The 22783-nt window shown below is 41.5% G+C and overlaps 1 protein-coding gene across 12 annotated transcripts in view; it reads left to right on the top strand.

The window, feature by feature from the left end:
• RAPGEF2 (Rap guanine nucleotide exchange factor 2) overlaps nucleotides 1-22783 on the top strand; it is a 339240-nt gene that overhangs the window by 155381 nt on the left and 161076 nt on the right. The window contains exon 1 of one of the 12 annotated variants that reach the window (XM_028491564.1): nucleotides 847-966. The exons of 10 other annotated variants lie outside the window; for them this stretch is intronic. Coding sequence is in view for 1 of the 2 variants with exons in the window: in XM_028491562.2 (XP_028347363.1) it covers nucleotides 18154-18213 (60 nt within the window). In the remaining variant the exon portion in view is untranslated. Of the gene's footprint in view, nucleotides 1-846; nucleotides 967-17586; nucleotides 18214-22783 lie in introns of those variants that run through there. One more of the 12 variants, XM_028491562.2, reaches the window with a different exon arrangement.

A 22783-nucleotide genomic window follows, 5' to 3' on the forward strand; every position in this document is an offset into this window, starting at 1 on the left:
AATTTCTGTATTATGTTTCTTTTTTTCTTTCTTTTTTTTTTTTTTTTTTTGCGCTACGCGGGCCTCTCACTGTTGTGGCCCCCCTGCTGCGGAGCGCAGGCTCAGCGGCCACGGCTCACGGGCCCAGCCGCTCTGCGGCATGTGGGATCCTCCCGGACTGGGGCACGAACCCGCGTCCCCTGCATCGGCAGGCGGACTCTCAACCACTGCGCCACCAGGGAAGCCCTATTCTGTTTCTTGTATCATAGAGAGGAAAGCTCAGTATTTTCATTTATATGTTTTTGTTATTTTAATGAATATTATTGAGCGCCCACCTTGTTTCAGGGCTGTGCCAGACTCCATGGCTGTAAAGGTCTACAGGACAGACAGAATCTGCCCTGATTGACTTTATGGCCTCACACGAGATACAGATAAATCGACGGCAGTTACGATAGAGGGAAATCCAGGTACTGTGGAGGCTCAAAACCAGGCATCTTGAGGAATCAGGCATGGCTTCCTGAATGGTCTTACTGTCTTTGCTCAAAGGAAAATCTTCTTTAATCCAAGAAAGCCCAATAGAAATGTGAAAAAGAAATGAATTGGGAAGTAAAGAATGGAAAGAGGGGATGTGTAGAGACTGTTGATAGGAGTGATAGATACAAACCTGCCCTCCCCACATTTTGGTAGGTACTGTTGTATGCATGCCCCGAAGTTTTTATATTTGCATCAGAGAGTCTTTTAAAGAGAAGTGTCAAAAGTATCCTTTGCTTTTCATGCTTATTCTCGGCAGGTTTACTAGCCCCTCCTCACCTAGACCATGTTGCATTTTAAAATCCTGCAGAAAGCTTCCTGCGGAAAGGTCTTTGAACAATAGGTGGACATAACAGCGTTGCATTCCTGGCAAAATGCAGCCTGTTAAAGCTGCTGCGGTGGTCTCTGTCTCCTTGCTTTGGGGGGACCGTTTCTCTTTCTTGCAGTTATAATCAGGTATTTATGTTCATTTAATTTATACAGATTGAGAAATTACACCATAGAGTCTGTTTAGAAATTGAAATGTAAATCAGGAAATAGTGTAAAACATGAAATGATTAATCTCATGCTATTAACAGCATGCATTGTAAGTTCATGCAAGGCAGTTGAGAACAGTGTGCAGTGTGCTGTTTACACACGTTTCAGCTTCTGTTAGAGGATGTCTATTTTTATATATGACATCATCGCTGCTGCAGAACTCCCGTGGCCCCTGGGATTTACTGTTCTTTCATTCCATTCTGAAAGAAAGCTTGTATTGATGTCATAATTGGACCCATCTTTTGGTTGCACTTGGAAATTGAAAGTAATCAGGGTGTTGTGTAGCATGTCATGCAATATTTCAAGCAATTTATTTGTCAGAAAGATCACTGCCACTTTGTCCTGCCTCTAATTGTGAACACTGGTGGCTCTCTCTGTGCCTGTTCATGTTTTAAATATATTTGGCTAAAATTTAACTTTTAGTCTCAATAGTAACAATCCTTTCATCTTCAGCCATTTCATTTCTTATGTGATTTTTCCTTTTCTTTTCTTTCTTTTTTTTTTTTTTTTTTTTGCCATGAGATTTTGCAGTGCTACATGCTGATTTGAAAAATGTCTCTTTTCTTTGGAAAAATCTGCTTTGATATTCAGACCTATTTCCTACCAGTGCTGAACTGACCTTTTTTACAATTAACTGATCCATTCTAAGTTGTCTGTTTTCACTATTTCAAACATCGGGTGACTAGAAATGTTCTCTTGATTTTGAATCCTGTGTTAAAACATCATTAACTTTGAAATACCCTTCTGTTAGCTGGAAGATATTGTTGACCAACCTCTGGAAGAAACTCTAGCGTGTGATTCGGTGTATGGGTGTTAGGTTGACATCACTCATGAAAGGAAAATTTTAATGATTCATATTAAAATAATTTTTAAACGTCTGCTAGATTTTGTACATATTTTTGTGTATAAATTTTCCTCCTTATCCTCTCAAAAAATTAGTCATTATATGTATCTCAGTAGGAAAGTTTTTTTTCCCCTTCTTTTACAGAAACTAATTAAGAACAAACTACAGATTAAAAAAATAAGTTTCATTGAGTTACAACTCACATGCCATACAGTTCACCTATTTAAAGTGCATAATTCAACTCTTTTTCTTTTCTTTTATAAAAAACATATAACACTTGAGACTTCCCTGGTGATGCAGTGGTTAAGAATCCGCCTGCCAATGCAGAGGACACGGGTTCAGGCCCTGGTCCGGGAAGATCCCACATGCCGCGGAGCAGCTAAGCCCGTGCGCCACAACTACTGAACCTGTGCTCTAGAGCCCGCGTGCCACTCCCTGGTGATGCAGTGGTTAAGAATCCGCCTGCCAATGCAGAGGACACGGGTTCAGGCCCTGGTCCGGGAAGATCCCACATGCCGCGGAGCAGCTAAGCCCGTGCGCCACAACTACTGAACCTGTGCTCTAGAGCCCACGAGCCACAACTACTGAAGCCTGCGCCTAGAGCCCATGCTCCACAACAAGAGAAGCCACTGCAATGAGAAGCCCGTGCACTGCAACGAAGAGTAGCCCCCTCTCGCCGCAACTAGAGAAAGCCGTCGCGGAGCAACGAAGACCCAATGCAGCCAAAAATAATGATAATAATAAATAAATAAATTTATTTTAAAAATATATGTAACACTAAATGTACCATCTTAACCATTTTTAAGTATGCAGGTCAGTAGTGTTAAGAATATCAGTAGTAATGACTGACTTGAACATACCCAGTTCACAGGTGTACCTCACAGCCTTTGTGATAGTTTAAGTTACACATAGGCTGAAAAATAACTTTAAGATATTTAGGGGAAAAAATAATTATAGAATCTATTGGAAAAAAATAAAAGGCTTTCTGAACAGTTGTATTAGAGCGATTTCTTATGAACTCTTAGTATGGGGTCAGTAGCCTTTTATTTTTTCCTATGTCTTCCTTTTTCACTTTCAAGTGGAATATTGGTGGTGGTTGGATGGGATGCAGAGTTTAGAACTGCTAGCCTAGAGTAGAAACGATGTGACCACAGAGTGGGCCGGATCTGAGAAATGAATCGCTAATTGGAGTAAATGGCGGAGGAATTCCGAAGGGAAAGGTTTGAAGATGAAAAAGAAAGTATTCAGGCTGTCTTGACTTTTACTCAGATGTCTGTGAGGATAGCAGTGATAATTGGTCACCTGTGGTTTTGGTACAATCCGGAAGGCATTTAGGAGTGTTAGAAAATAAGGTTAAAAATCTCAAAGTAAGTTGTAGCGTTTCCCTCTCACTAATTATTCGTGTAGATCTACTTTCCGTCCACTTCTTTATACAAAATTTTAAACCGAACCTTCAAAAACCTGTTTGAGTCATCAGGAATTTGGGAATACTCAGGAACGTTTTCAAGAAAAAGATCATTTTGCCATTTGTTACTTTATGAAATATGCACATCCCAACCAAGTGTGATGAAGAGAATATTTGGGCCTCGGCCATAGTCTTGATGCCCTCGCTGCCCTTGGCAGTAATGGGCATTCTTAACAAGCACTGCAGTCTTTTTATTCCTCCTCAGCACGAAAGTTTGCCTAACTTTTGGTACTAACTTTAGTTAGATGGGGAGGGTGTGAGCAGCTAGCCTTCCTGCAAGTGGATGTGTTGTTAGAAGGTTCAGCGGAGGTAGCATCTTACAGGGGTTTAGCTTAAAGGAATCTAAGGACAGCCGACAACTGGGTTTTTAAAAAGAGCCAAGAGACTCATCATTTTCTGGTTCATCTCAGAGCAGCAGCTGTCAAACTTGTCCATCCCAGGACTTCTTTACACCCTTAAAACTTTTTGAGAGGGACTTCCCTGGTGGCTCAGTGGTTAGGAATCCACCTGCCAACGCAGGGGACACCGATTTGGTCCCTGGTCCGGGAGGATCCCACAGGCCACAGAGCAACAAAGCCTGTGCGCCACAACTACTGAGCCTGCGCTCCGGAGGCCGTGCTCCATAACTAGAGAAGCCACGGCAATGAGAAGCCCGCGCACCGCAACGAAGAGTAGCCCCCGCTCGCCGCAACTAGAGAGACCCCGCACGCAGCAATGAAGACCCCAATGCAGCCAAAAGTAAATAAATAAATACACTTATTAAGGAAAAAAAACTTTTTGAGGGCTCCAACAACTTTTGTTTATATGAATTATCTACATCATTACTTGGCATATGAAAAATTGAGGGGCTTCCCTGGTGGTGCAGTGGTTGAGAGTCCGCCCGCCGATGCAGGGGACGTGGGTTCCTGCCCCGGTCTGGGAGGATCCCACGTGCCGCGGAGCGGCTGGGCCCGTGGGCCGTGGCCGCTGAGCCTGCGCGTCCGGAGCCTGTGCTCCGCAAGGGGAAAGGCCGCAACAGTGAGAGGCCCGCGTACCGCAAAAACAAAAAAAGAAAGCTAAAACAAAACTTTCCCCACCATCCAGTTAACAGAGTGTGCATTCCTAAAGCTAATAAATCCCTTCAGAAGCAGCCATACCCCAATTTTTTTTTTTTTTTTTTTTTTGCGGTACGCGGGCCTCCCCCTGCTGTGGCCTCTCCCGTTGCGGAGCACAGGCTCCGGACCCGCAGGCCCAGCGGCCATGGCTCACGGGCCCAGCCGCTCCGCGGCACGTGGGATCCTCCCGGACCGGGGCACGAACCCGTGTCCCCTGCATCGGCAGGCGGTCTCTCAACCACTGCGCCACCAGGGAAGTCCGGTGGTGGTGTTTTATAGTTCTAGAAATATGTTTAATGTTTGGCCTAGTAGAAGACAGCTGGATTCTCATATCTGCTTCTGTATTCAGTCTTTTGTGATGTGGTTTTCTGGCTGAAGTATATAAAGTATGGCCTCACACAGATAGGTAGTTGGAAAAGGGAGGAAAGTTTTAACAGCTTCTTCAAATAATCTTCCTGATACACTACACCAAAATTTGACAAACGGTAGTTCCTTAAGGTTGCCGTTGCAATGACGAACATAACCCTGTCAGTTAGCTGTTTAAAATTTTCTTTTATTAAAACCCATTCGTCTTACTTATACACTCAATGGATCTTTTTGTTCATGTGTGATTGTATAACATCATGCGTTGGTCATTGAATTTAGGTCTTCCAAATTTTGGCATGTTACACAATATAAAAAAATCACATTTGTTAGTATCACTCCCAGTCTCATGTCAAAAGGCCTTAATTATGGGGAAGCTGTCAAGCTTATGGGATTGGACGTGTTTTCCTAATGTCTAATTTTTATTTGAAAGCTAAAATTTTATCCTTGGGAGAGTGCTATCAGCTGTTTTCCTTGAAGTGACAGGCTCAGTTTGTCCATTTTGAAGAAAATATCGGCCAAGTACCCCAGTCTTAGTAACCACAATTTGTCCATTTTTTGTTCTTTCGCACAGAAATAGCTTTCCATGAAAAAACCAAGTGCGGGACCCTTCTGCGAGCGGGGCCTGTAGGCGGCTGAGCTTGCACGCCTTTGAGGCTGCCCCGACCTTGTTTCCTGTGTGACTCTTCCCCTTACTTCCTTTTCCTTTTTGCTGCTTACTCTCCTCATAGATACAAGGAGAAAATGGAAAGCCCTCAAGCTAACTTGGGATGGAATCAGAAGACTTTAAAAATGCTTTATATTAAATAATGGTTTTAAATATATTAATTAATTGGTTTGGACGGTCACCAGCAGTGCTTTTTGTAGTTACCGTAGTAATCTTTAACGGTACATATTTTTACTTAATTTATTTAGCATTTCTCATTTAGAGAGTGTTTCTCTTCAGGAATTTTATCTTTGGAGCCCCTTTCCGCCCCAGAAAGGTCTCTGCCTCCCCTTCCCTATTAAGATAATGATGAGCCATTATGTGGAATTGTAAAATATTTAAATTTTTTACACAAACATTTGTGTGGTATGAAAGTATGACCTAATCATAATTGTAAAGAGTCTGTTAGACAACCTTTAAAACTGAGTTTTTGGTCTTAAGCTAATACCGATAAGACTAGTTTTTGGTGTCCTCACCCACTCCCATACCCTCAAAAAAAGATCCTCGCCAGGAGTAATTTCAGCAGCCTCCTGTGCGTGATTAATACTTTAGATTCAGGATAATCTAATGTATGACAAATTGTTTCAGTTTGATAGTGCGAAGTAAATAAACAGTACCTAGCGATGTGTTTAAAACTTCTCTAACCTTCTTACTATTTTTCTCGAATTATATCTTTGTTATCCTCTAGTTTGAGTTTCTTTCTTTCTTTTTTTACTGGCTCCCTTTTTCCTTTTTGGTCTAAATAAATATGCTGCCTTCACTCTTTCCACTTGTCCTGCTTATGTTAAGACGCCAGTGGTTGGCTTCCTTTGTCATCACAGCGTGTGGTTTACTTCCCATGATGGTGCTCTGGGATTCGCTGTGCTTCCGTAATCAGCTACTGCAGCAGAATATCTGAAAGGGTAACGCTGCCTTGGGGAAGGGACTGGAAGTTTTCCTGCTCCCAACTTTGAGATGGTAAGTTTGCCCTGGTAAGAGCCGAAATGTCCACTTGTACATTCTGTGAGGTCAGTGGTCACTATAGATTCCTGCATCCCTTCTCGCTTAGAGAAATTCCCCCTTTAGGTGATTGTCTTACTTTCTTCCCTACTGCATTCTTATCTGTATTGTAGATACCATGCTTTCTAGTCGTATGTATGATATTTTTTTAAATTTATTTTTTATTGAAGTACAGTTGAATTACAATGTTGTATTAATTACTGCTGTACCGCAAAGTGATTCAGTTATACGTATGTATATATATTCTCTTTCATATTCTTTTCCATCATGGTTTATCACAGGATACTGAATATAGTTCCCTGTGCTATGCAGTAGGACTTTGGCGTTACCTATTCTATATATATTAGTTTGCATCTGCTAACTCCAAACTCCTAATCCATCCCTCCCCCACCCTCCTCCCCCCCTTGGCAACCACCAGTCTGTTCTCTGTGTCCCTGATTCTGTTTCTGTTTCGTAGATAGGTTCATTTGTGGCATATTTTAGATTCCACATATAAGAGATATCATATGGTATTTGTCTTTCTCTTTCTGACTTAATTCACTTAGTATGATAATCTCTGGTTGCATCCATGTTGCTGCAAATGACATTATTTCGTTCTTTTTTATGGCTGAGTGTATAATACTAATATCTTATCAGTTTTGGTTATTGTTTTTAAAAAGTCCACTGAATTGAATGGTATGTTGTAAAATTTTGGCCCAACAGATTTTTTTTTTTTTTGGCTTCACCTCCTTGAAAAAGCATTACCTATAAAATACAAGCCATCAAGAAAACTAGGTTTTGTTATACATTTGCTCCAAGGCAGCCTTTTAGTAACCATTTCATACGATGCACAGTCCATTTTGCTTATGTCCACCACACTGTTGAACTAACCAGGATGATTTCTGAAGGTCATACCTGATTTCTTGTTTCCTGCCCTGTCCCACTTTGTCTTGGGGGTTAAGTGTAGAATGAATGAGTGAATCCTCCTTATTCTGTTTAGTGTTTCATTATAGATTTATGGTTATGTGTTAATACAGTGAACTGCTACTTTACGGCACAGTCCGGAGGTATAATCTTCCATGAATGTGATTCATCTGGCCAGTTGTGAGCAGTTCTAACAATTACAGTTGTCTGATACATACAGTTAAATATTCTAGTCTTGTCCTTTAAAAATACCAGCATGGTAGTAATTGAACATTTCAAAGCGCAACTAAAATATGAATAGGGTAAAATACTCTGTGTGCCTTTTTAGAGCTTTTTAGGAGAGGGAGAAATTAGATGTGTGGTTTGGGCTTTGTTTGTTTATTCATTTATTTATGAGAAGGAAGATTGAATATTGTCATCTTAAACTCGTGGTCATGGTGGGAGGCTGGCTTCTTTTTCAAGGGAACATTTAAAAAATTTCTGTGGCATCTAAAATATTTTCTATATTGAGACAGTCTCTTCTATATTTAATTATTTTCCAGGCAAATTTACTTGGAAGCATTTCCTGTCTGGAGTATATTTAATTACATCAGATGGGCGGTCACAATTCTATTCCTGGTCGTGAAGTCCACTGATGAATGCTGCTGCTTACAAATACTGTTATTTTCATTTAGAGTGAAGATTATTGAACCATTATGAAAATTTATGCATATTGATATTTATTTGAAAACCTCAGATTTTAAAAATGAAAATATGTTTGTTAAAATTAAATTCCTGAAGAGTCAGGAGAGTCTTTGGAAGCAGACAGTACTTCGTATGCCTTCGTATACCTTTTGCACAGTGTATATGCTGTTACGGTAGGTCCTCAGAAGTGTCCTGGTTCCATGCTGGTGTCCATCAAACTCCCAGAATTAGCAGTAGTTAACATTTCTAGGAGAGGCCTCATCGATCCACCTGCATTATCACATCTATACAACATTAATTAATGGGCCGCCCAAACCTTGAGTGCAGCTGAATTTTTAGAATATCTTGGAAGGAATAAAATCAACCCTTACTGAATGCTTACAACATATACCAGTCGTCAGGGTGCTTTTTCATGTACTTCGTCAATCAGACTTTTCTGCAGCGTTGAATGTTTGCTGATGGCATCTCCACTGTTAGGAGATAAGCATCCTAAGGTCAAAGGTGTCAAGTAATATGTTCGATGTTCATGGTCACAGAATCAAATGAAGACCTAGGTCTTCTCTGTCCCTGATACAGAACATTATTTATTTTTAAAAATGAATTTAACATATATTGCTTTTATGTTACTTAAACTTTAAATTTGATCTAAAAGAAATATATATCCTATCATTCAACCACTTTAAATGCCTACAATTTAAGTACCTTTAAAGGAAACAGGCTAGAGCACAGAATGTCCACTCTGGTAGGCTTTGGATGATTCATCAGTCTTTTTTGTTGCAATTGGGTGTTTTCCCCTCTCGAACCATGCATCTCTCATCAATAAAGCACAGCATTTTTCCCCCCTATTTAAATAACCTTTCTAGCTTCATTCCAATACAGAAATGGGTTTTCACTGGCAATTAGTACTCTTTCATAACAGAGCATAACGATGTAATTAATTAGTGTATTTTAAAAGTTAGGTCCACTAATATTATAAATAACAAGCCAAATCTTGCTAAAAGATCTTTTGTAAGTATGACTTTTTAACGAACTAAAACAACTTACGATTGTCTAAAGGTAGTCATCATTTTTAGAGAGAAAAATACACCGCCACAAAATTACTAACTTCTGCACCAGAAAATATTGGAAATGTTCTGGTAGTATTTAAGAATATTGAAAATGTATATCAAATAATTTCAGAGGGTTTAAAAACCTTCTATAAAACTGATGATGTAGTTATGTACAACTTTTAGTAATTCACGTTATTGCTACCATTAAGAAAAACACCTTTTACTTACCTTTTTCTAAGTTTGACAGCATTTAATTTGCAGAGGAAGGGATGTTAAAAAGAAAACCTCTAAACTATTGTCCAATTATCACTATAATTTTTTAAAAGTAACGGCATTTTAATATTCCCTCTCTGGCTGCCAAAGTAGGAAGACAGAGATCTCAGAATAAAGAATAGTTACCACCAGGAAATCTTATTGCAAGATAGACCATCTGAATGGAAGTATTACCCCCCTACCGCCATCTTGCTACTAGCTAATGTTTGGGACCAGCCATATAGATAAGATAACTTTAAGAACGTAAAAGGATTTTAGGAATCTGCGGTCAAACCACTTAATAAAATTTATTTTTTTCTATGTAATCACTGACATTCATCCTCTGCTTTAAGATTTTTAGTTACACTTAGCACTGATATTTGTGAGATAGTCCATACGTAATGTGTGTCAAAATTGTACCCTACTACTGCCTGGTACAAAGAAAGGGTTTTGTAAATCATAGCAGTTATTGTTGCTTGTAGGAAAGGCCTAATTATTAAGAAACTTCCCTTATGTTTAGTGAAATCTGCCTCTCTATATCTTAGTTTGTGGTTCTAGATATCTCTTAAAGCAGCACAACTGAATATTCATGTTCCATTTTCATGTAACTGTGCTTCAGATATTTAATGAGACCCTGCTCTGTTCAGCCTCTTCTCTAGGTTAAACATTCCTAACTTCTTATAACTTTTCTGAACACCTTATCATCTTGATTTTCTGCTGTTTGAACATTACAGTTACTCATTGTCTGTCCTAAGTCATGATGCCTAGAATGGGTTGCTGTAAACCACATGTAGGCTATAGCAGAGCTTCCTGTCTCCCTCCCTCTGGGCCTTATGTGTCTGATAATGTAACCTGAGACTTTATTAGGGTTTTCAGTCATCTTGGAGCTTTTGGCCAGCTCCCTTTTACAGACAGCCCTTCCCATCTCCTACCCGCTACGAATGGTTCCTCCAGCCTCATCTTCCCTCTCCTGTACTTGTAAGAGTGACACGTTGATGGTACACATGGTACACTGTTAAATTTAGATTTGCTGGTTTTCATCTACTCTTTTCACCTGTCAAGTTATTTAAAACACCTAATTTTGTCAGTAAGCAAATTGGACATCTTTTATGGTTGCACAACTATCCTGTGTCTGTTTCCTCATCTTAAAGCTGGTGTAATACTACTTCACAGGTTACTTTTGAAAATGTATAAGTGGAATTACTTATGCATTTATTCTTTGAGCAGTTACTGTGTGTTAAGTACTAGAGATAAAACATTTTATCATTGACAGTATCAGATAAATAAAATGTTGCATGGTCCCTGCCTTCAGCTAATTTACATTCCAGTTTGTGGTCAATATTTCTCTTTTTGTTAAATAAAAATAAGAGTGATAATTAACTACTGTGTTCGTGCAAACATATTAATCATAAGGAAATAGGTTACATGCCAAATAAGTAATAAAGATAGTAATTGCTATTTATATTTGGAGTGGTGCTCTATGAAATACTGAAGTCGGGAGCCCACTTCCAGGTCTCGTCCTTAGACAAAGCAGTGAAATGATTTGCAACCAGTGTACAAGGACTTCCCCTCTGAGGCTGAGCATTTTGAGGTGAAGTCTGGTCTTCTTCTTAAAACAGGTTCCTGGGAATGAGGTAAGCTTTGTGAAATCAGCTGTTAAAGTCTGTGCGTTTTGAAAAGCCCCGTTCTGCCTTCTTTATTTTTATTTGTTTTTCTGCATGTCTCCATTTCATGCCATCTTCTTTTTTGGGGGGTGGGGCGTGACCAAGGATTGAACCTGGGCCATGACGGTGAAAGCACCAAGTCCTAACCGCTGGGCTGCCAGGGAAGTCCCCGTCTCATGGCGTCTGTGCCGTCTTTTGATCGTTCTCTTCTAACGTGGCCCATGTAAACAGGGAGCACATTTATTATAGACACAGGTTGCACTAGTTCTCCAGTGATGAGTCAGGTGCAACGTAAGCAGTTTGTTGTCAGGCAGTTTTTTTTTTTATTGAAGACATAGCCTAAAGATTTCTTTGAATGTATCTTTAGAGTATATCTGGGTGATCTTTTTTGGACTCACAATTCGATCTTTCTAAGTGCTAATTCAAGTAATGGTTCCTAGTATTTCTAAAGCCTTCATTTAAACTAAACTCAGATGTGTCTTCAACAGTTATTATGTATCAGGCATAGTGTTGGTGTCTCATTTTATTTCATAATTAAGTTATTTTAAATAAAGAACCTGAAGTACCTTTTTATCGGTCAAAGTAGAAAAAATAAAAATTCTAGCCCCGATTTCCTCTGTGAGGGGGGTGTGGGGGGGGGCCTGTCTGAAGTTCACCCGAGGATGAAACAGGTGATGTGAAATGTAGGGAGGAATTACGGTGTGAAGAATTTGTCAGATAATCAACTTTTTTTTAGAAAGAAATCGTAACACCAATGGGATGTTTTGGGTTTAGGAAAAGAGAAGTAAAACTTCTCACCGTACCTTGCACAGTTCTGCATTGGCTTTGGTGCGCAGTGGGTTTGGTGTGGTTGTGTAGAAAATAGCACTTTAAAATGTCATTTCTTTGGTGAACAATAAAGCATTAGGGTTCAAATTTGTAAAATTTTATGTTTCCAGATATTGAAGAATACATTCTTCCTGCCTCTCCAAGAGATTTTCTCCAACCTCTATAGTTTTTCCTCTGGGGAAGGGAGAAGAGGGGAAAAAATCAACATATGTATAGTGGATAAAGTAAATTATATTAGAAACCTGGAGTTCTATTTTGTGTTCTTCCCAACTACTAACTCTGTAATCGCATACACTTTATTTTTCTGGGAAAGACGAATACATTATTTTATTGCTTCCTTGGGTTTTGATCAAGCTTAATTAAATGTTTGTAAAGCACTTGGAGATCTATGGATAAACGCTATAGATACTATACTTAAATAAACACATACTAATCCTAAATGTGGTTAAAAATTACTGAGAAGAACAGACCATTTTTCTGAACTTCATAGTAATCAAAAAGGGCGTACTTTAGGTGGAAGCAAGTATAAATGAATGCGGTGGGTTTAAATTTAGCGTGGAAAGGCTTAAGTGACTTCTTCAATTGTGTTCTTTAATCTCTATCTTTTGGGTCATTGTTGCTGATAATTTAGAAGTCATTAGAAGTTCTTAGGCAGAAAGCTGTTACGTGGTCCTTTTTCTGTCTGGATCTATTTAATGCTATTTGCTAAATCTAGATGGTTAAGGAAGAGGGTAAATAGAACCAAAATCAGCCTAAGGGTGATTTTTTTATTTGTGTAAAATCTGTAATGTGGGATTCTCTTAACTCTTCGGTTCGTATTTTATGTTTGGCATATTATAACTTGCTATAATTGTATTTCATTGTACAAGGTAGTAGGGATAGTAAAATTCCAGTACTGCAGTCATGAGTTTTGAAATGTGTAGGTTGTAGGCGTGGAGCCAGGTTGGGAGAGAAATCTCGCCAGTCTCAGCACAGAAAAGCATCAGTGCCTGAGGATGTGTGGCTCTGACTTCATCTCTCAGGGTCCCCGATGAGATTAGTTTCCTCCTCCAGGAAAGCGACAGGTTTTTCTGCAAAGACAAGCAACGTGAAATCTTCCCCTAAAAGGTCGGCTGCCATCAGCATGGAGGTGATTTGACTTCACCTTGGAGACAGGTTTCTGTCACGTGGGCCCGTGGGGCATGGGCCGGGTGGGTGAAAGTTGTGCAGCTTGATCATTTAGTTCTTGAGTTGCCATTGGCTTTATTTGCGTGTGTAGTAAAATACACATAACGTTTAAATTTATCATTTTAACCGTTTTTAAGTGTCCAGTTCAGTGGTATTAAGTACATTCACCTGATTATGCAGCCGTCACCACCATCCATCTCCAGAACATTTTCATCTTCCCAGAAGAAACTCCATACCCATTAGACATGACTCCTCATTTCTCCCAGCCCCTGGCCACCACCATTCTCCTTTCTGTCTGTGAAGTTGATTATTCTAGGTACTTCATACAAGTGTAGTCATACAGTGTTTGTCTTTCTGTGACTGAATCATTTCACTTTAGCACAGTGTCTTCAAGGCGTGTCCTTGTTGTAGCTTGTTAGAGAATCTTGTTCCTTTTTAAGACCGAGTATCTCATGGTACTGATATGTATATACCACATTTTGTTTATGCATTCATTCATAGATGGACGCTTGGGTTGCTTCTAGATTTTACCTTTTTTTTTTTTTTTTTTTTCAAGGTTTTATTTTTTAGAGCAGTTTTAGGTTTACAGCAGAATTGAGAAAAAGGTACAGAGATTTCCCATATATCTCTGCCCCCATGGATGCATAGCCTCACTCACCAGGATAGTACTTTTTTTTTTTTTTTTTTTTTTTTTTAAACCAAGGATGACCCTACATTGACACATCATATTCGTGCAAAGTCCATGGTTTACCTTAGGGTTCATTCTTGGTATAGTACAAATGGGTTTGGACAAATGTATAAAGACGTATATCCATCATTATGATATCATACGGAGTATTTTCTCTGCTCTAAAAATCCTCTGTGCTCTGCCTGTTCATTCCCAGTGCACCTCCCCTCCCTCCACAACCACTGATCTTTTACTGTCTCTATAGTTTTGTCTTTTCCAGAATGTCATGTAGTTGGAATCATACAGTATGTTGCCTTTGGAGATTGGTTTCATTCACTTCGTAATATGCACTTAAGGTTTCTCTGTCTTTTCATGGCTTGATAGCTGGTTGCTTTTTTAGTGCTGAATAATATTTCACTGTCTCGACATACCACAGTTTATTTATACATTCACCTACTAAAGGACCTCTTGGTGTGGTTTCTAAGTTTTGGCAGTTATGAATAAAATAGCTATAAATATTCACGTGCAGGTTTTTGTGTGGTCATAAGTTTTCAGTTGCTTTGGGTATATATCAAGGAGTGGGATTGCTGGATCATCAGGTAGAAAGAAGTATGTTTAGCTTTGTAAGAAACCACCGCACTGCCTTCCAAAGTGGCTGCACCATTTTGCATCCCCGCCACCAATGAGTGAGCGTTCCTGTTGCTCCGCATCCTCGCCAGCCTTTGCTGTTGTCAGTGTCTGAGGGTTTGACCATCCCAGTAGGTGGACAGTGGCACCTCATTATTGCTTTGATTTGCACTGCCCGGATGACGTATGGTGTGGAGCACCTTTTCACGTCCTTATTTGCCAGGTGCGTATCTTCTTTAGTGAGGTTTCTATTAAGGTCTTTGGCCCATTTTTAACTCAAGTTTTGTCTTACTGTTGAGTTTTAAGAGTTCTTTGTATATGTTGGATGAGAGTCCTTTATCAGATGTCTTTTGCAAATATTTTTTACCAGTCTGTGGCTTGTCTTCTAGTTCCCTTAATATCGTCTTTTACAGAGCAGAAGTTTTTAATTTTAGTGAATCCAGCTTATCCATTATTTCTTTCATGCATCATGTTTGGTGTTGTATCTAAAAAGGCATCACCATACTCAAGGCCGTCTACGTTTCCTCTTATTATCTTGTAGGCATTCTATAGTTTTGCGTTTCACGTTTAGGTCTGTGATACATTTTGAGTTAACTTTTGTGGGTGGCGTAAGGCCTGTTTCTAGATGATGATGGTGATTTTTGCGTGTGGCTGTCCATTTGTTCCAGCACCGTTTGTTGAAGAGACTCTCTTTGCTCCATTATATTGCCTTTTCCCTTTGTCAAAGAACAGCACTGTTTACTTTTAAATAATTCATTTGTCTGTTATAGAAAAATATCAGATTTTTTTGGTTAGGGACTGGTTTACAAGATCAAATATGGTCTTGCTAACGTCCATTCCCAGTCCCTGGGGGTTTCATTTATTCAAAAAGTGTTGATTGTATACAACGTGTAGCGTGCTATGCACTGCAGGTCCGGTGGCACGCAGGCGAGCATGGTGCCAGCCATGAAGGAGAGGGGTGTGTAGCAGGGGAAAAGCAAACACTAACTGCACATAATTTCGTGATTAAGCATGAACTCACGGCATGACAGGAGAGTGATACACAACATGATGGTGGTTTTGAGGGCATTTCACCAGTGTGTTTTGAGGGGTGGAGTAGGAGTCGATCAGGAAAGGGAGGGTGAGGGCGAGTTCAAGGCAGAGGAAATAACACTTGAGAAGGTCCTCTTGCCCCTTCAAGGAAGCAAGAGCAGCTGAGGTGACCTGAGGGTCTGAGCGTGGGGTGAGTCTTGAAGACATGCAGGTCTCGCAGATACCACAAGAGTTTTAGTCTGCGCGCTGAGAGCGGTGGAAACCCATGCGTGTGTCTGGGTTTGAAAAGGGGGCTCGATGGATTCAGGTGAAGTGACCAGATTTTAGTTTTTCAAAGATCTCAGAGGCAGTCTGTTACATGGGTTGAGTGGACGAGGTTAGAACTGAATCCAGACAGTTCAGTAAGGAGACTTTTGCAGTTTTCGCGGCAAAAAATAATGATTGGAGTGGGATGGTAGCAGCGGAGATGGAGAGAAATCTGAGTTGTAGAGAAGGTAGAGACGTAATCAGTGGGATACTGAGACGGAGCGGATGTGGAGAAGGGTGTAAAGGGTGACTGGTCGACGTCTCAGGCATTATAACGGCCCCGTGGTGGTCCTTCATTTGAGAGGGTGGTGTGGTGAGGGAGCGATGGAACCAGAGTAGGTGATTCCTCAGAGGTTTGGGTGTGAAGTGGGGAAGAGGTCAGACAGTAGCCACAGGAGAATGTAGGATCTCGGCAAGGTTTCTGGTTTTGGTTTTGTTTCTGAGACGGGAGAGACCTGCACATATTTCCAAGTGGAGAACCTCTAGTTGTGGGCGAGAGGTTGGGTGGATGATATAAGAAGTCTATGGAAGGGGCATGCTGGGGGGAGAAGGATGCCAGATAGAGAAGTGGAGGGCCTGGCTGCCTTCAGATGTGAGGGGAGAGGAAAGAGGACGAGTGGTGTGGGCGCCAGCTTAGGCAGCAGCACGCACGGGCAGCTCCAAAGTCAGTTACTCAAGTGGCTAGGTTTTCCATATCTGTTTCGATTGTGGATACCATTTATAGATAGATGCGACCCTGAGGAACGGACCAGGGCTTCCAAGCTAAAATGTCAACGGTAATGCTGTCTTTCCAAATGACCTACTAACCCGGGTGGGATTCAGTGTCTGTGGTCGGGTTACACAACCTTATTACATTTCAGCTTTCTGCCTCCCAAAGAAGTTTGATTTGGTTTCTTAAAAAAAGCCTGAGTGGGTTTATTTTGATATTGTTTGCAAGGCGCTGTGTGTGTGTACCCGAGTGTGTGTATGGGTGTGTGTGAAAAATCACATCTTCTAAATGTATACAAAGCTTGCGTTTTGTGAATTTTTGGTGGGTACTTGTTTCCTATAGCCCGGTGATATTCGAGGGTGGGGAAGAGGTCACAGCCATTCTTGTTGCTTCCCCTTGGTGAAAAATCATATTTTAGTTCAAAGCTGTTCGAGTGAGTCCTTGCTCTGCTTTCCCACCCTGTCTTCAGAGATATTATCTGGAGTCAGCAATCAATGGATCCCATCCCTCTGAGACTTGCTTAAGCTACAGCCGCTGATAAAACACAGGCAAGAGCTCGTTACTTTATCTGAATTGTCCATTGCTACCTTAATGAGCGAAATGGTTAAGTAGAGGAGGGGGGCGAGCCTTAAGGAATGTGTGTACCGTTTGAGCTGAATATTTCAGTGTATATAGGGAGAGGGAGGGCGAGAGAGAAATCCACTTACATCACTAGAACTGCATTGAGTGTGAGCCTTGCAGGTTAAGAGACAGACTCCAGTGTCTTGCTTTCTGCAGGAAGCAGCAATGCCGCCTGTTTCCTAAGAGGAATTTTTTATTTAGAAAAGGAAGCTTTCTCTCTACCCAGGAAATGGCTTTCCTTGTGCGTTGCTATGCCAACTGCCTGCAGCCATGGTCCTCCAAAGTAAGCACAATAATGTAATTATATTGGTGTATTGCATTCAGACTCATGCTTCTCAAGATTGTGTGTGTGCATGTGCCGTGTTTCTGTTAGTGACTCTCTTGCTGGCAGTCATGCTTGTGTTGAGTGTAAGGGACAGACATCATTAGATCAAATGTCCATCAGTGTCATGCCGCTGAGATTAATTGTGCAAACTTGGTTAGTGGAGTGGGGCAGAGATCACTGGTCACCGCTCCGTCACCATCATTGGCAGCCAGGGAGGAGGTCCCGATTCACACGCTCTGCCCTGGTTCTTTCTTCCTTTCTCTTTCTCCTTTCTTCCTTGGTCGAAGGGGTCCGTATGTGTGATTGCAAATGAGACAAGAGTATTAACAATGCTTGGCTGAGTGCTGAAGACTGGTTCCTCCACCACCCTGACTAAGATCATTCTGTAGGAAGCCTTTTGGAGGGGAGTCGGTGTGCAGTCAGCCATTTTAGCTTTTTTTTTTTCCCCCTTTTCTTTTGCCTCTCGTTCTTCAGTCTCAGAAATGATCTTGTTCTCTGGGAGGACTGAGAGCTGGATAAGGTTTCCTCAGCCTCGTCGTAGCCGGAGATGGCTAGAGTTTCAGTGTTATAAAAATGGAGCCCGGCAGGGTCGTGCGGATCCCTTTTCTGGTCCGCGAGTCTGAGGGTTTTCAGCTCACCGGTAGTGAGACTTGAAGCTGCAGCTGGCTCTCCTCCTCCTCTTTTTTTCTTCCTTTCTTTTTCATTTTTTCTTTTAAAATTCAATGCTGTCACGGGTGACTTGGCATCCACGAGAGCCTGGTACATGATGTGTAAATTCAGTCCAGCATACGTTTCTTCATTATGAAGCCACTAGCAGTCCCAGCCAACCATGGAGTTATGGGCCAGCAGGAGAAACATTCAGTAAGTACCTCAAACGCTGCTGTGCTTCCACCTCGCGTCATAGAGAACGGCTTTAAGACGGGGTGATCGCTGTGTCTCTTCAGGGGAGAGGGTCTGAGGGTCTGCTTGGAGGAGGGAGGGTAAGTTACAGCTGGCTTGTTCTTCCAGTTTTGTTGTGATTTAACCATTTTTTTCAGCAAGACCAGCAGTCCATTTAAAGCAAGATCACAAACATTGTGAAACACTGGACGGCTGATTTTTATAAGCAGAAATTAAAACTTGGCAATTCAGCTTTAACTTGGCACTTGAATAGTTTCTTAAAAATATTTGTATCGTTGAATTTAACGAGAGATCATGAAAAGGTTATTGGGAACAGGCGTCTGTAGTACGGAATTCACATGTAGGCTTGAAGGAGGGAGGAGAGCTTCGGTTATTGATTTGGTAATAAAACTGTCAGTGGGACGCATCTGACTTCTTAACATGAATTAACAGGTGATGAGAACACAGAATTTTTTTTTTTAAATGCCACAAGTATTGCTTCTTTATAATTGATCCCATGAGTCAGCTCTGCATTTGTCACGCTGAAATCCCATAGGCAGCTACTGCTGTTTGTGAGAAACACTTTTCTGTGGTTAATACCAAGTCCGAGCCTCCTGTTCCAGGAATGTGGGTTCTCACTTTGCTGCCTTTATACCACCATGTTGGAAGTTTTCTGCCATCACACTCATTCATATGTGTGTGTCATATATGTATATATTTAAATGTCCCAAATGAAAATGCATATATTTAGGCAGCTTATATAGTAATTAGTCTAAGTATTTTTTAAATGCCTATTTTTATATTCTGGCATCTAGCAAGTACTCTGTTAGGGTATAGGAATTATCTTTTATGTGTACTAAACAGATAGAGATGTTAAACTTTGAAAATGGAGATAAATCGCAGAGGCTTTGAAAATTTATAGACAGAAGGCCATGAGTTAGAATATTTAGACGCCTAGGTTTATGGATCTAATTTGGTTTTGTTCACCATCACGAACAAAATTGTTAACTAAATCCGAGAGGTTTTCTTAGAGGAAGCTACCCATGAGGCCTCGCCCTGCGTGCCCAGAGAGTGGTGGGCTGTTCCCGGGCAGCGGCTGTGTTGCAGGCGTGTTACGATGCAGGGCCTGGAGCCCAGCCCCCTCGTAATGAGATCCTTGCGGTACGTCGCTAATTCAGTCTCTTCGGATCAGATCGAAAGAAAGACCAGCCTTATACTTAATTCCACTAATAAGAAAGGTTGTTACAGAGAAGTTCTACTCTGCTTAGACTGTAGTAACAGGGCCTCTGACGTGAAGCTCCTCTGCTCTCGGGATCTTTTCAGGGACCAGTAAGGTGTGTTACTTAAACTGCACTTGAGGAGCCTTAGAAGCAAAGTTCAAATCACAGCCTCTTTGTTTACCTTTTTCACATGTCCTTTCTCACGGTGGGGGGAGGGGGTTACTGAAATTAATAATAATATAATTTTAATGAACAAAGAAAATAGTTTACTGGCAGGGGAGGAAAAAGAAGGACTAGATTTATGAAAAGGAGCAGTTGGGGCAGGTAATACCAAACAGTGTGTAGACGCCTATTCCGTAAAGCGTATTTATTTCCTAGCAAGTGCTTTACGTTGTAGTGAATTCCAGGGTAATGCTTTGACAGAAGTAACCCTAGCCATAAAATAGCTTTGAGTCAAGTGATACCTAGAAAGCGTGTCGGTGGTATCTCCCACCATATTTCTGTTACAAATTGAAGTCCTGGAGTTCGCCGCCCAGATCATCCTCTGGGGCAGGGCTGTCAGGTGGTGCCCTCAGGATCTTGCTCCACGGTCCTTGTTGATGAGGCCTTTGGTTATGTAGACATTGCTGGTTAATGAGCAGACCTTTAAGACTTTAATTTTATGCAGGAGGTGAACAGGAGAACAGTGTCCCGGCTCTCACATAATAGGTGACTCAGTAAATAGCTGTTGAGCAGGCATGAGTGGGACACCCCTCTTTTGACCTACGAGGCTTTATGAGGATAATGTCAGAGCTCATTTTAAATGCGTGAAGTTTGGTAACGTCACAAATAACTTCCATTTTCGCCTCTTGGAGAAGTTTGTGGCTTTTTAAGTGGCTTTGCTTCTTTGACTACGGAAGTGAGTGAGATACTAAAAGGAACAACATTGAATCGGGGGCTTTTTTTGAAGCTGTGGTTGAGCAGGGGTAAACTCAGTTTTTCTACTTTGTGAGAATCTTTCAGAGATCTTACGGGCTTTTATTCTTTCCCTGTCGAGCGCCGTGCATTCTCTCAGCTGCTGGCGCTTAATAGGTGCACAGTAAACACTGCTGACTTTCTCATCTGAATGAATTTGGGTTAGTGAAGCCCCATGTGCCCTTTACACTAGTGCCTTGTATACGTTTTGTCATCTCTCGCCCCTGTCCCGGTTCCACCTGGCCAGGTGTGAACACCTGTGCGTCGCCAAGACGGCCCCCAGCACTGGGCTGTGTTCTCACTGCCGCCTGGCGCTCAGTCCATCTCCAGGGGAGCCTTGTGATTTGGGGGCTTTTGACAATAAAAGGAGATTATTAACATTTGAAAAATGTATGCTAAAACTACACTTCAAAAAGACTGCTCTGGAACACTGGTGGCACAGACTCTTCATAGATGTTACACAAGAAAAGTCGCACAGGCTTAGGAAGTTGGGGGAAACCTGGGGGTGACAGGAAAGGGCCATTGCTCCGTGTACCAGCTGTTCCGTGTTCTACCCGCCCCCCGCCTTTTTGCCCACCTCAGATGAGCTGGCCGGAGGAGGGTGCCTTCAGCATGCTTTTGAAGGTTGCGCGATATACGATGACTTAGAAACTTTGTAAATTTTTTACGTGAATCACTTAAAATAAATCAACTTGGTATTATCAAACTGATCATCTAGTTTTCCTTTGCACATTTTATAGAAATTATTGATATATGTAGTGCGCTGTACTTAACAATAAATGAGACTTCAGTCACGATGAAATGATGATTTTTAAAAGGTGGCTTATGTAAGAAAATGCCTACTTAAATGCAGGGAGTAAACAGCAATAGCTATCATTTATTGAGCACTTACTGTATGACAGGCACTATACTACATATTACCTGAATTATCACAACAACCCTTTAAAGAAAGATTTATTATCACCTTTTTAGAAATGATGAAAATGAGGCTTAGTGAGATTAAAAAAATACCTTTTTCCCAGGACTGTAAGTGGTTGGAACCATCACTGGAGCCCAGGTGTGTCTGGCTTCACAGCCCTGCTTTAACCACCACCCTGTACTGCTTCTCCTTCTGTGGCCAGATTTAGTCTAAATCAGGTGTTTGGATTGTATACTTATCAGAGCTGATGTTCATTATTGGAATACACGACTTGAAAAAAATGCTTGCTTTTCTCTGGCTACTCTTGTTTTTCCTGGTATGTGTGACATTCCAAGTTCATATAAAAGGGCAACAATATCATGATCAAAATTATTTTACAAACTTAAAAGATATAGTTTTATAAAACTATTTGATAGATGCAGTCAATAAGCTTCTGTCCTTTTTTTTTTTTTTTTGGCGGTACGCGGGCCTCTCACCGTCGTGGCCCCTCCCGCTGCGGAGCACAGGCTCCGGACGCGCAGGCTCAGCGGCCCAGCCGCTCCGCGGCATGTGGGAATCCTCCGGGACCGGGGCACGAACCCGCATCCCCTGCATCGGCAGGCGGACTCTCAACCACTGCGCCACCAGGGAAGCCCCGCTTCTGTCCTTTTTGATGTGCTCTTGAGGCCTGAGTTGGGATGATGAGGAATAGATGCCATTTAGCCCAGTTCCTTCTTCCTCCTGCGCTTCTGTGTTTGACCCTGGCGCGTACCTTCTCATTTTTAATTGCTGCCTCACTCCTTAAGCATCAACTTGATGCCTCAACTTCCTCCGCCCCCTTTGTAACTTCAGACAGCCTGACCTGGCCGCCTGCGCTCCGTGGGCAGCCCTGAGCCTGGCTGTCCCACCTCCCCATTTCTGCTCCAGCGGAGTCTGCATCTGCCGTGGAGCCCAACTAATGCTCACGACCACCTCTCTGAAGTCCACACTGGCCGGGGCTCGTCTGTAGGCACAAGTCATCGTTTCATGAGTCTGACTTCCTCTTGGTCACCGAGGACCTCTGTAATCTACATTCTCTCGCTTAGGAGCATATTTTTTTCCCAGCTGTGCTTTTTTCGGTTAGGACAAGGTGCTCTGATTACAGATGCTAAGGGTTCCTTTTCTTTTCCGATTTCTCAGCCTGCAGTGCTCTGTGCTTGACTTTCACTTGCTCCTTGTTTCTGTTCATATTTATCTCTGCTTCCTCTGAATAATGATCTAGTGCCACTTAATATGTAATTCTTCATTTTATTAATTGTTGTGATTGCTTTGGTCTCTGCGGTTAGAGGAGACATGGTATCTGGAGTGAATTCTCCCCCTTCCTCATACCAGGTGTGAAGAATATGGTTGGAATTCAGAACTATTTATCAACTGTTAAGAGTACAGAATAGAGAAGGCTTTTCTAGGATGGAAGAATAGCAAGTGAGGGTCCAAGGATATA

The sequence above is a fragment of the Physeter macrocephalus genome, chromosome 7 (assembly GCF_002837175.3).
Source record: "Physeter macrocephalus isolate SW-GA chromosome 7, ASM283717v5, whole genome shotgun sequence".
Classification (NCBI taxonomy): Eukaryota; Metazoa; Chordata; class Mammalia; order Artiodactyla; family Physeteridae; genus Physeter; species Physeter macrocephalus.